Source organism: Myotis davidii, unplaced genomic scaffold (genome assembly GCF_000327345.1).
Source record: "Myotis davidii unplaced genomic scaffold, ASM32734v1 scaffold38, whole genome shotgun sequence".
Classification (NCBI taxonomy): Eukaryota; Metazoa; Chordata; class Mammalia; order Chiroptera; family Vespertilionidae; genus Myotis; species Myotis davidii.
This window is the reverse complement of record NW_006291383.1, coordinates 5059456-5071784: the sequence shown is the minus strand read 5'-3', so window position 1 is coordinate 5071784 and position 12329 is coordinate 5059456. Positions and strand designations below refer to the sequence as shown.

At 47.9% G+C, this 12329-nt stretch overlaps 1 protein-coding gene across 2 annotated transcripts in view; it reads right to left on the bottom strand.

Moving 5' to 3' along the window:
• SOGA1 (suppressor of glucose, autophagy associated 1) overlaps positions 1-12329 on the bottom strand; it is a 62755-nt gene that overhangs the window by 17920 nt on the left and 32506 nt on the right. For both annotated transcript variants that reach the window (XM_006764509.2, XM_015564447.1), the window contains exons 4-8: positions 9661-9723; positions 7788-8969; positions 5232-5378; positions 2766-2891; positions 1563-1793 (exon numbers count right to left, since the gene is read on the bottom strand). In XM_006764509.2, coding sequence (XP_006764572.1) covers positions 1563-1793; positions 2766-2891; positions 5232-5378; positions 7788-8969; positions 9661-9723 — 1749 coding nt within the window. The remainder of the gene's footprint in view (positions 1-1562; positions 1794-2765; positions 2892-5231; positions 5379-7787; positions 8970-9660; positions 9724-12329) is intronic.

Below are 12329 nucleotides of genomic sequence, written 5' to 3'. Positions count from 1 at the left end.
TAAATATACAATCTTCTATCTATATACACAGGTACTCAACTCTTTCTCTGAAATCCTTAGGGTCAGGTGTGCTTGGAATTCAGAATTAATCAGGATTTAAAAGAATAATATGGCACCTACACTCTATCCTCCTATATAATAAAAGTCTAATATGCAAATTGTCCCCTCAACCAGGAGTTCGTTCAGGGGGCGGGACTGGCCAGCCAATCGCCCGTGGCCCCTTCCCCCAGCCAACCCTGCCCCGGCCAGCAGTGGCAGCAGGCAGCCAGGGGAAGGGAGGCCCAGCCGGCAGCCACTAGAGACCCTACCTGTGCATGAATTTCGTGCACTCTCATATTGTATAACAACCCTGGCAAACTCTGGTGTAACACCCTGTGCTCCAAGACACTAGTATTTCCCCTATAAACATATGAATATGAACACGAAATGGAATAAATAAAGGTTTTGCTGTCAAATGAATGTCAGGCAAATTTTTTCCAAGCTTGGGCTAGACCAGAGGTACCTATACCCCAAAGGCCAAGGTAAGCAGTGCCAGCTCAGCTGGGTGTGACTGCGGTACGATGCCCTTATGTGCTCCCTTCTCTCAGCAATGTTAGTGCTGACGATGGGGCACAGGGGCTTTAAGGAACAAAGGATCCTGCACAGGCTGAGTGAGGGCCATGGGAGTCCTTCCCAAAGTTCCACTCCTCATGTTTCCTGCCACATCCAAATACTACCTCTATTCTCATTCATGTTTTTAAGTCAACCTACTCTTTCTAGTTAAATAAGTATATCTAAAAAAGGAAAGTATTATTACTAAAAATGGAAAGCTCCATTGCTATATATCGAAGGTAACATTAAAAATAAAATAGGTATATTCGTAAGTCAAACATACACAATAAAAAATGAACTAGTATATGCAAAACATGAATGAATCTCAAAACTTATAGTGAGCAAAAGAAGGCAGACACAAAAAGACTACCTACATTTACATACACTTCTACAATAGGCAAAAGTAATTGATGGTGTAAGAAATCAGAATTGTGCTGACCGCTGGGGTGGGCATCCTGACTGGGGCCCTACAAATGTGCTCTACTGTGATCAGCGGGGGCTACACAGGTGTACACTATACAACTTCACCAGCTGTAACTTAAGATGTGCACACTTTACTGTGTGTAAGCTACACTTAAAGGAGTAAAAAGCATTAATGCACACTATACCTGTATATAATGGAATATCAACAGAACTAGATTATTAAAATCACCTACATACTCTTGCCTGCTGAAGACTCCAAGGTTTGTTAAAAAGGGAAATGAACAAGAATTAGAGTCCTACCAGCCCCCCAAGGAGATTTTCTCCTGCTGAGGCCAGAACCCAGTCTGTCTTCTTCACCACAGTATCCCCCAGCACCTGCTACCGCACCCAGTAAAGAGCTGGCTCTCACAAACAGATGCTGAATGAAGCCTGCAAGGTGATGGCTTGTAGAGGTGCCTCAAGGCTGTGCCGATGCCAGCTGGGTGTCCCTCTGGTCCTACCAACCCCATACCACCCTCGACCCGGTCTCCGTCCCAGAGGAAACATACCTCAAGGAAGTCATCCCGCTCGCTGGGCAAAACCTTGCCCTGCCGCCAGCGCTTGAGGAACCACCGGAGCTTCATGAAGAGCAGCAGGAAGTTGTGCTTGAACTGCTGCGACTCCTGCACCAGCATGTTCTTCTCCTGGCTCCAGAATTTCTGCTCCAGCCTGCGCTGGAGACTCAGGCTCTGCAGCTCAAACTCCCGCCTCAGGAGCGCCCTCTGCTGGTCCTCCTTCAGCTTCGAGGTGAACAAGAGCATGAGCAACCCAGCTGTCTTCCTGGGCACTACCCCACCCCATTCCAGGCTTTTGACAAGGGCAGTGAAGAAAATCTGGGTGGTGTTTGTTGGTGATTCCTGCCAGGAATTCCACCACTAGCAGCTCATTCTGTTGAGCTAAACACTGCCCTTGGCTACTCCAGGGAAGAGGACTCAGAAAATCAACAGCAATCAGTTACTGATCAGTGAAAACAGCTTGGATTTGAATCCAGCTCTGTTTGATTATAAAAACCATGACATAATCTAATAAGCATGTACTTAGTGCCAATGTTTCACATGAACTCACATTTAATGAGGAACTTGGGAGGGTGAGCAATGAAGGCAGGGAGGGGTAAGGGCATGCTGGGAGTGAGGAAGACTGAGCACATGTAATATCCTAGAGAAAGCAATGCTATGTCATGGCTAAGAGGGAGCCAGAGACCTTGATTAGAATCCTAGCCCCACTTTGCCCACAACCCTGAGCAAAAGTACTTCAGCTCTCTGGGAATCAGTTTCCCCATCTGTAAAATGGGGACACAGCATAAAGGAAGACCTGCTGATTAAAGGACATAATGTGTGGAAAGTGCATTACACAGGCCTGACATACAGTAAGGGCTTAATAAATGCTTTCTATTGGTAGGATTAGCATCTTGATTACCAGCCAGACCTATGGCCTTTTGGCTACAGATGGGGGTTGTACTTCATAGACAGGAAATTGAGACTCAGAGACGAGACAGGAGGTCACAACGGCAGCCAATGACAAGCCCCGATTCCAGCACAGCACAGCTAATGTGTGATCACATGTGCAGACACTCCACAACCATGGAGCAGGAAGACTCAGGTTTCCCCTGACATTCCTGCCTTCTTAAGACTCGTGGGCCTCTGAGATTTCTGCCTTCCAGTCAGGGAAGGGAGGTTGGAGTAAGTGTAGGTAGGGCATTGAGCACCACGCACCTGGACCATTTTCTGGTTGAAGTTGTCAGCCTCCTCCTTCCGTAGCTGCCGCTCCTGGGACAGCTGTTCTTGCAGGCCCCGGAGGCTGTCGTGGGCCTCGGCCAGCACCAGCTGCAGCTCCTTGATCTGGGGTAGGGATGAGGGACATGAAGAATGAGGAGGGAGAGAACAAGAGGAGGGGAGAAGCTGTGGTCAGAGGACAACAGTGGTCGGAGAGCAACAGCAGTCACTCAGACCCAAGCTGTCCTTCAAGTACAAATCGGGCACAATGGCTGACCCTACCTCCGCGGTCCATCATGATGACGGAACAAAACGGCACGTCAAATCTAGCTATTACAATTTTAACTTGATAATGTGTCTTTTTTAAAGTTACTTGAAGAAAATAATGTAGTGTGGAAATGGAGTTTGATTTGCAAAAAATGTTCACTATCTCATTGTTTATATCTGCAAAAGTTACAAACAACTTAGATAATAATGATGAGAATCAATATATGTGTTAAATGGGTCTATACATAGGTAAGACCCATTGACTATATCCTTAAGGATGGTCACCTTTATTGTATGTGTATTATCATATTTTATGTATATTATATGATGTTATACTTCAGTAAAGAGTTTAAAAAGATATATCTCAATAGAAAAACAGGAAGGATATGGACACACTAAATGTTAACAGTAGTTAACTGTGTGATCATCTTATGATCTTGACTTTCTTCTTTGTATCTTTATGCAATGGTGCTTAGGGACTTTGTTGTAGCTATTTGCTGCTATGTAATAAAATCTTAAGAAAAAGACAATAAAACTCTAAATTTTCACAGGAAATTGTGCTTATAAGTATTTGTAGCTAAACAGGCAAAGCGAACCTATTCTGTTAGAAATCAGGATGGAGACTAAAAGAGAACATGGAGGACTCCAGGGGCAGGTCATGCTTGTTTATTCACCCGCGTGCTGATTACACAGGAGTGTTCAGTGTGCGGAAATTATCTGAGCTGTCCACTTACAATGCAAGTGCTTTTCTGTACGTATGTTACACTGCACTTTAACATTTTTTATGTATTTCTAATAACCGAGGGAAATTTATATGGTGTCATGTTAAGCAGGAGGAAAAAAAAGGAAAGGTCGGTTCCACCCTTACACAAAACCTTCCCAGGCGTGGCAAGATGTCCCTCTATGAAAAAAATACACATTTTTAAATCTGGCCAATAATGTGGAAATTTGGCAATGGAAGGCACTGACTTGAGGTTTACCTTATACTCCTGCTTTGTATTAAAAATCCTTGTAGGGCTAGATCTGCTGTCTCTAGTATTCTCCGTGAACTCAGTTCCCAACACAGGGCCTGGCAAATTGGAACTGCTCAATAAAGAGTGATTGAATGAAGCAGTCATTGAATGCATGCAGGAAATTATTTTCTCTGCAGGTGAGCTGGCCTATTTCCTTTTCTCAGAAAATGAGAACTAAGTATCCCCTGATTCCGCCCCTCCCCCCTTTGGCCATGGCTGCTAGGAAACTCTAACCACTTAGAGAATTTGATCTTTCAACTTCAAGGGAGCTACTCACTCTGCATAGATTGCCTACTGGCCTTCCTGGGACTCCAAAGTGCCTTCCCAGGAATGCTCAGGTTAGGGCACACACAGGGCTCTCCGTGGTTCGGGAATCTCAGGTAGCTCGTCCAATGCAGTTTATAGGGCCCTTTTCTTTTCTTTTTAAGTCTTTATTGTTGAAAGTATTATGTATGTCTCCTTTTCCCCCCATTGACCTCTCTCCGCCTGCTCCCACCTCTCAGCACATGTCCTCACTCCCCTATTGTCTGTGATAGGACCCTTTTCTTGCAGGTTTGGGAAGGGCTTAGAACCACTCAGAAGTCCTCAAGGATCAGAGAATCCTAGCAATTCTTCAGCCACTACCAACTCTAATCCTCCCATGTTACAGACGGGAAAGCTGCATCAGAGTAAGACCATGTCCCTGCCCAAAGTCACACAGTCACAATGGTAGGTCCCCTGAGGCCCAGTGAAATGTCATCCTCCTCCTCCTCACCCAGCATGGACCAGGCTTAAGCTGAGGCTTTTTGTATATTTAATACTTTCAACATACTATGAGGGATCGCTTTATTTTAAAGGCGAGAAACTGAGGATCGGAGAGGTCAAGTGATTTACAGACAGTATACAGTGGGCCCACAGTGTGAACCCAGTCATCTGACAGTAGAGACTGCTGCCTTCCTGTACATAAATTAGTGGTTCCAGTAAATGCCATAAATTATTGAGTTTATAAGCTTCCTTTTATCAGGCCACAAGAATGGTCTAAACTTCCTTGTTTCCCTCTTTGTCCTGGTTTCCGGAAGCTCGAAACCAAATGGAATACTCAAAACCCACATCATCACCAACTAAGATGCCCCATGGATCCTGCTGCTTTGGGAAGCGCCAGACACTCTTCCTACCCGCCCCGCTGCTTGCTCAGGGCGAGGCCCACCTCAGAGGCGTAGGAATCGTTGTCTTCAGCTCGGTAAGGCCTGAAGCTCCGGCCGGGGTCGGGCTTGGAGTCCAAGTCACCAGTGCGGAAGGCCTCTCGTATCCTGGGCTCCCATTCCGGCAGATCCCTGAAGTCAGGTGGCTGCACCTAGAGGCACAGGCAGAAGAGACCACAATGGCCATGGGGATGGGCCCGAGGGGTGCCAGAAACAGCCCCACCCCGGGCCTCTGGGCTCCACAAGAGGCTCTGACCAGCCACCTGAGGGCTGGGACGTCTGTAGCCCAGACCTAGCCCTGGGTCGGGCACTGCAACCACTCCATGAATGTTTGTTGACAGGATGAATGACTGGGTAAGTGGAAAGCGAAACACTGATTCTGTGAATGTCTGTCCTGTGGATAAATCTCTGAGCCAGCCTCAACTATCCTACTACATGTGGGGTCCCAGCTCATCCCTACCTCAAAAAGAACCAAGAGGGTGACCTCACATGGGGCAGTCTGCTTGCTTAAACAAGCAACATCAACAGGACACCGACTAAATAAATTATGGCACCACTACACTGTTCAGTGGTGAACAAGAAAGAGTGAAATCTCTCTGTACAGACATGGCAGGATGCATCCCATTGCTCTTAGGATGGAGCTCACACCTTCCCAATGCTCCCTGCAGTCCACCTCACTCCTGGACACACCATGCTCCTTCCGGCCACGACCATGGCACAGGCTGCTCCCTCTGCTCAGAATATTCTTCCCCATCCTTCTGGTCTCAGCTCAGATCAGAGGCCTTGCCTGACCCAGGGTCTAGGTCAGTGATGGTGAACCTATGACACGCGTGTCAGAGATGACACACGAACTCATTTTTTTGGTTTGTTTTTCTTTAAATGGCATTTTAAATATATAAAATAAATGTCAAAAATATAAATCTTTGTTTTATTATGGTTGCAAATATCAAAAAATTTCTATAAGTGACACGGCACCAGAGTTAAGTTAGGGTTTTTCAAAATGCTGACACACCAAGCTCAAAAGGTTCGCCATCACTGATCTAGGTCAAGTTCCTTGTTGACAGAACCAAGTACCTTTCCTTGAAAGCCCTCACCTCAGTTTGTAATTTCACATTTACTGGCATCTTTTTATTAACATCTCTCTTCCCTACTAGATGATATGGGTGGGGGTGGAAGGCAGGACTCCTATCTGTTTTTGCTTAACATGGCACCTCCAGCACTGAACACAAAAGTGCATGAACAATAAATACAGCTTCATAAGTAAATGAGCCAACAGATACACTGCATGAGAAAAATAAGTTATGTGGTAACAGTAGGTATAACAAAAGACAATTTGGGTGAAAAAAATAAATATATGAGCGTCTACACAGAGAAATATTTAGAAGGGCATGCTGTGGTGATGGAATATTATAGAGCTACACTCCTTGACACAGGCAGCTATTGAGCACTTGAAATGTGGCTACTGCGACTGAGGAACGGAATTTTCAATTGTGTATAATTTTTATTAATTTAAATTTAAGTAGCCACATGTGGCTAGAGGCCACTGTATTGGCCAGAGCTGCTCCAAGCCTGTTAAAAGCAGACCCGTAGGGTGTGAGAAGCGGCAAAGAGGAGGTTTTCATCTTTTTTTAAAAATATTGTTTTTATTGATTTTTAGACAGGGAGGAAGGGAGAGGGAGAGTTAAAAACATCGATGATGAGAGAGAATCATTGATTGGCCACCCCCTGGGGATCGAGCCAGCAAACCGGTCATGTGCCCTGACTGGGAATTGAACCTGTGACCTGTGACCTCTTGGTCCATAGGACTATGCTCAACCACTGACCCACTCCGGTGAGAGGAGGTGTTCATCTTTTACTCAGGTGCTTCTGAAACGCTTTGAATGTTTATGGACTACTCTGTCAATAATGCTTTTTCGGGGGACAAATACGTTTGCTAATTTTTCTAAGTAATATTGTACAGACGTCCAGACATACAAGTTCATTCGTTATCTTTAGAAAGCTAAGTTCCTGGCCTTTGCATCTGACCTGAGAAGAAAAGTTCTTTGCTTTAAAAATACTCATTTTAAAATACAAAATTGTGAAAGAAACAAGAAAAGAAGAAAGGGCGACCTGAAAAAAAGGCAGGGCCTCAGAATCAAGCCCTATCCCTATCAACAGTAAATGAGTAAGGAATTTTGGCATATTCACTCAATGAGACTGTATCCAGGAAAGAGAACGAACAAACTCTTGCCACATGAGACAACGAACACATGGTGAGTGAAGGAAGCCAGACACAAATGTGTACTGGGTGAGTCAATTTATATGAAGTTCAAAGACAGACCAAACTAAATCAAGAGGCTACCCTTGGGAAGGGGCACTGTGGCTGGAAACGGGCCTGAGGAGGGGTGCTGGTCGTCTTCTTCTTCTTGTTCTGGGCAGTGATTATATGACTGTGCTCACCTTGGTAAAATCCTAAGCTCTACACCTATGCTTTGTGTACCCCTCTGTCTGTTGTGCTTCAGTAAAAAAGGTTCTATCAAAAAAAAAATAAAATAACAGGACCTATGACCTGAACCTCTTACCTGGAAGTCTGAGCCAAGGTCTTTGGCCAGAAGAATCTCCTTGGAGGGCCCCTGGGATCCCAAGGGGGTCAGCGACGAGAAGGGCTCTTGCGCCTCCTTGGCAGAACTCCCAAGGACCGCGTCTGCCTTCCGCGTGAAGGCGTTAAGCTCCTGCTGCAGCATGCTCAGGCGAACCAGGATAGCATGGATGAGCTTGGTGTCCCTGGGGCCCTCACTGTTGTCGGGGGCCTCATGCAGCCGAAAGTCGGCACACTCGTTGTCCAGATACAGGCGGAGGCCAGCTGAGAAGCCGTTAGCATCGGCCACCAGGATGTCAATGGCCTTGCTGACCAGGGCGGCCTGTTCCCTCAGACCAGGCAGCACTTCAGCATCCCTGGCTCTGCAGAGCCGGGTGGCATGGGGGCCATGGGCCTCGCCAAGGGCAGCGGGCACGCACTGGGCAGAGTCCCCCGCCTCAGCGTCCGTCTCCAGCATTGGCCGTGTTCTCTGGCAGGAGGCAAGATCGCAGCGCTGCAGGTTGGACAGGAGCACGCGGTTCTCATACTGGAGCTTCTTGACTTTGCCACTGAGCTCACCGATCTGCAGTTTGGCGGCCGCCAGCTCCTCCTGCGAGGGCTCGCTGAGCACGGAGCAGCTGTCCTCCGACAGCGTCACGTCCAGCTCGTGCTCTGAACGGTACTTGGCCAGCTCACCCAGCAGCAGTTTGTTCTGGTCCTCAAGTTCGGCCGAGGAGCGCCGCAGCAGCTCTGCCTCCTCCTCCACGAACTGCAGGTGTCGCCGCAGCTCAGCCAAGCTCTCCCCACACTCACTGCCACCCAGCGCAGAGAAGGCCAGGCGTGCCTCCGGGCCGCCCCCACTGCCACCGTGGTCCTTCATGTCGTCCATCTCGGCCCTCAAGCCTCGGTTCTCCACCTCCAGCTCCACGATGCGGCGGCTCAGCAGGTTGGCCTCCTCCTCCACCAGCTTCAGATGCACCTTCAGCTCGGTCTCCCGCGAGTGGGGTGCATCTGCCAGCTCCTCGGCCGACAGGGCGCTGTCTAGATCACCGTAGAGCGAGCGGTACTTGAGCAGCTCCTCCTTCATGCTGTCGTTTTCCTTGACCAGCTTGGTGAGCTTCTTGCACATGAGGGCCGACTCCTCCTTTGCAAAGTGCAGCTGGCACTTCAGGTCTGCACTGTCCTCCTGGGGCCCGATGGGCACAGGGACAGAGAGGACCCAGGAAGATTAGTGTTAGGAGGCTCAATGCCAGCAATAGCATTTCTGGGAGCACCAACTATGTGCTGGGGACACAGGAATAAAGCAGAGGAAGCCCCAACCTTCAAGGAGCTGGGGGCCCAGAGGGAAGCAGAGAGGGGAACACTGATAAAGCAGCAAGGATGGAGCACCACACGTAACCCGGGGAGTCCAGGCGGGCTTCCTGGAGTAGGCAACATTTTTTCTGCCAAGGTGACTATTGCCGTTACTACCACTACTAACAATTATTATGACAATTTCCTCACCCATAAAATGGGACAATACCACTCCCTCCCTCACAGAGCAATGGAGAGAATTAAATGAGATAATGCATGAAAAATGCCTGGCACCCTGACAATCCAGCACCAGAGGCTAACGGTATCCTATGCCTGACCTACGCTACACACAGCACTTTATCTGTCTGAGTGTGTGAGAATCACGGGTTCAGGGCATGGTTTTGGGAAATGAAGTGGACAGCAAAGCTAAGAAAAGGAACAAGGGGAGGATGGAATAAAAGCGAGAGAGGGGTGAGGATCTCAGAGAAGCACCCAGGCCACTTGGAGTTAGGCCTTCCGCCTTAAGACTAAAACCTGCCAGCAGGGGCTACACGCTGGGGGCTGTGGGAACTGCTGGGAAGTACCTGCATCGAAGGCTTCTTGTCTGTCTTCCCCAAGGAACGCGTTCCTCTCTTCTTCAAGGAATGCTGGAGGGAGAGCAAGAGAAAGTCAGCATTGGGAGCTCAGCAGGGCTATGTGCATCTAAAGAGAAGTCACAGAGCCTGCAGGTTCACTGGGGCCCCCTTCTCCACCAGCCCAGCCATCTCCAGGCCTTGGTCAGCACCAACTTCGGAGCCAGAGGGACTCTCAAGACCACCCAGTGGGTTGCAAATGGGGGACAGGCCAGAAGCACTTCAGGAGATGATTCTGAACACACCTGCCCAGGGTGCCTCCCCTCTCGCCTGCCACCACATTGGATCCAGTTGGCCTGGCTATGACCCGAGTATCTGGGTTTCTGTTCTTTTTTCTTTTTTAAATATATTTTATTGATTTTTTACAGAAAGGGAGAGGGATAGAGAGTTAGAAATATCAAAAAGAGAGAAACATTCATTCAGCTGCCTCCTGCACACCCCCTACTGGGGATGTGCCCGCAACCAAGGTACATGTCCTTGACCAGAATCGAACCTGGGACCCTTCAGTCCACAGGCTGACGCTCTATCCACTGAGCCAAATTGGTTAGGGCTGGGTTTTTGTTCTTGACAGTCATTCACCAAAGACTTCCTGAGCACCTATGATGTGCTAAGCACCGGCAGGTATAGAGAATACAGCAGGTGCCAAGGCAGACAGGTATTTGGGGCGGATGCTCCATCCAGATCCCCTTTCAAGACTGGGGCACTCGTCCTCCCCCAGTGCTAAGACCTCAACGTGGAGTCCCCCTCACAACAATGGCCATGGACTGAAGGCGGCCCACATCCAACGACTGGTCCATGCTCCACTGCCTCAACCCAGGGCAGCTCTAAAAGGCCATCCACGCTCCAGAGCTCCCCAGGAGATGGGCTGAGCCACTGGTCTAAAGGCTCCACAGCCCCACTCTCCCTCTGTTCCCTGGTGGTGTTATTCCCAAGGGGACCTTGCCATAGTCTCTGCACGAAAAGCTCCATCTCCGAGGAAACCCTGTCCTCCTGGAATGGCCTTCTAGTGGGACTTCAACCTAGAATGAATCAATATGGGTGAAATCATAATCCACAGGGGCCTTGGAAATGATGAGGGACTGATCTCAGTTTAAACTGTAAAAGTCTGCATGCAGATGAAAGGAAAAGAAGACTATAACACATAGTCATGACTCAAAGATCCAGAAGTGATAGGGGAAGAAAACGGATACATTTGATCAGATAAACAAAATCGACATGGAAAAATAATACATCTTTAAAAAAGTAAAAATATGAATGACAACCTGGGAAAAATATTTGCAATTCGTAACACTGACAAAGGGCCAATATCCTAAACAGGTAAAGAGCTTCACAAAATAGAGAATAAAAAAAGCCAAAAAACCCATAGAAAAATGGGGTGGTGATATGAAAAACAGTTCTCAGGAAAAGGGAAGTAAATGGCTCCTAAGCATAGGAAGATGCTTAACGCCGTTCAACAGAGAAATGCAAACTCGAACTACACTGGGACACCTATCAGACTGGCAAAAATCCGAACATCTCACAACACATTCTACTGAAGCTCTCAACCTTCCTAATGCCGCGACCCTTTAATACAGTTCCTCATGTTGTGGTGACCCCCAACCATAAAATTATTTTCGTTGCTACTTCATAACTGTAATTTTGCTATTGTTATGAATCGTAATGTAAATATCTGATATGCAGGATGTATTCTCAGGGGTCGCCACCCACAGGTTGAGAACCGCTGCTATAGAGAAACAGGAATGCTTATATATCTCTGGCAAGAATGTGAATAGCACTCGCCTAGGGGGTTTCGAGGGGGCAAGGCTACAATAATCATTACTGAAGTTTCGCAGTGTTGAAGGGTCATTCAGTTAGATGCATGATTCCACCGAGCACGCCTTCCTGCGAAGCAGGATGATTCACTTGGGCTGCTTCTGACTTGCCAGGTTGGGCAGGTGCTTTTGAGAACGCTCTCGTGTGGTGTGAATACACGAAGGAAAGAGCCACCGATCTAATCCAAGCCCCCGCTTTACTGAAGGTGAGAGCGCGGTCCCACAGCAAATCCACAGCTGACCTGGGACCAGGTCTTGGAATAGCTCTAGATCTAGTTCCAAGAACTTGGAAGGAGAAAATGGGCCTTCTTTGATGAGGTAGCACAGTGGTTCAAAATCTGGGTGAACATGAGAATTACCTAGGGAACTTAAAGAAATAAAAAAAAACAATGCCCAAGTCCCACCCCCAGAGATTCTGACATAATTGGTCCAGGGTAGGTCGCAGACATCAGTATTTTAAAATAGTTCCCTAAGTGATTCTAACGTGCAGCCCAGGTGAAACCACAGAGCCAGGAGGATGAACTCCAGATGGGCTTCTTGAGTACAATATCTTCAAGTCCAAACAAATCCTAGACACCTTTTGAAATGCAAATGAGGCGGGTCAGCAGAGGCTGTTATTTCAGGCGCTGGGTACCAAGACTTGTTTTGTGGGGTGAGAGCCAAAGCAAGTCCCCCCACAAAGAGCCCCCCCGCCTCCCCCCGCAATGGGGCCCTGGAAGGGTTGCTCCGAGTTAGAGTCCCATGTGGAGTGGTTGAGGTGAGGGCTCTAGGTTCACGATCTGAGCTTGCTTACCAACAAGCTAAGTGGGA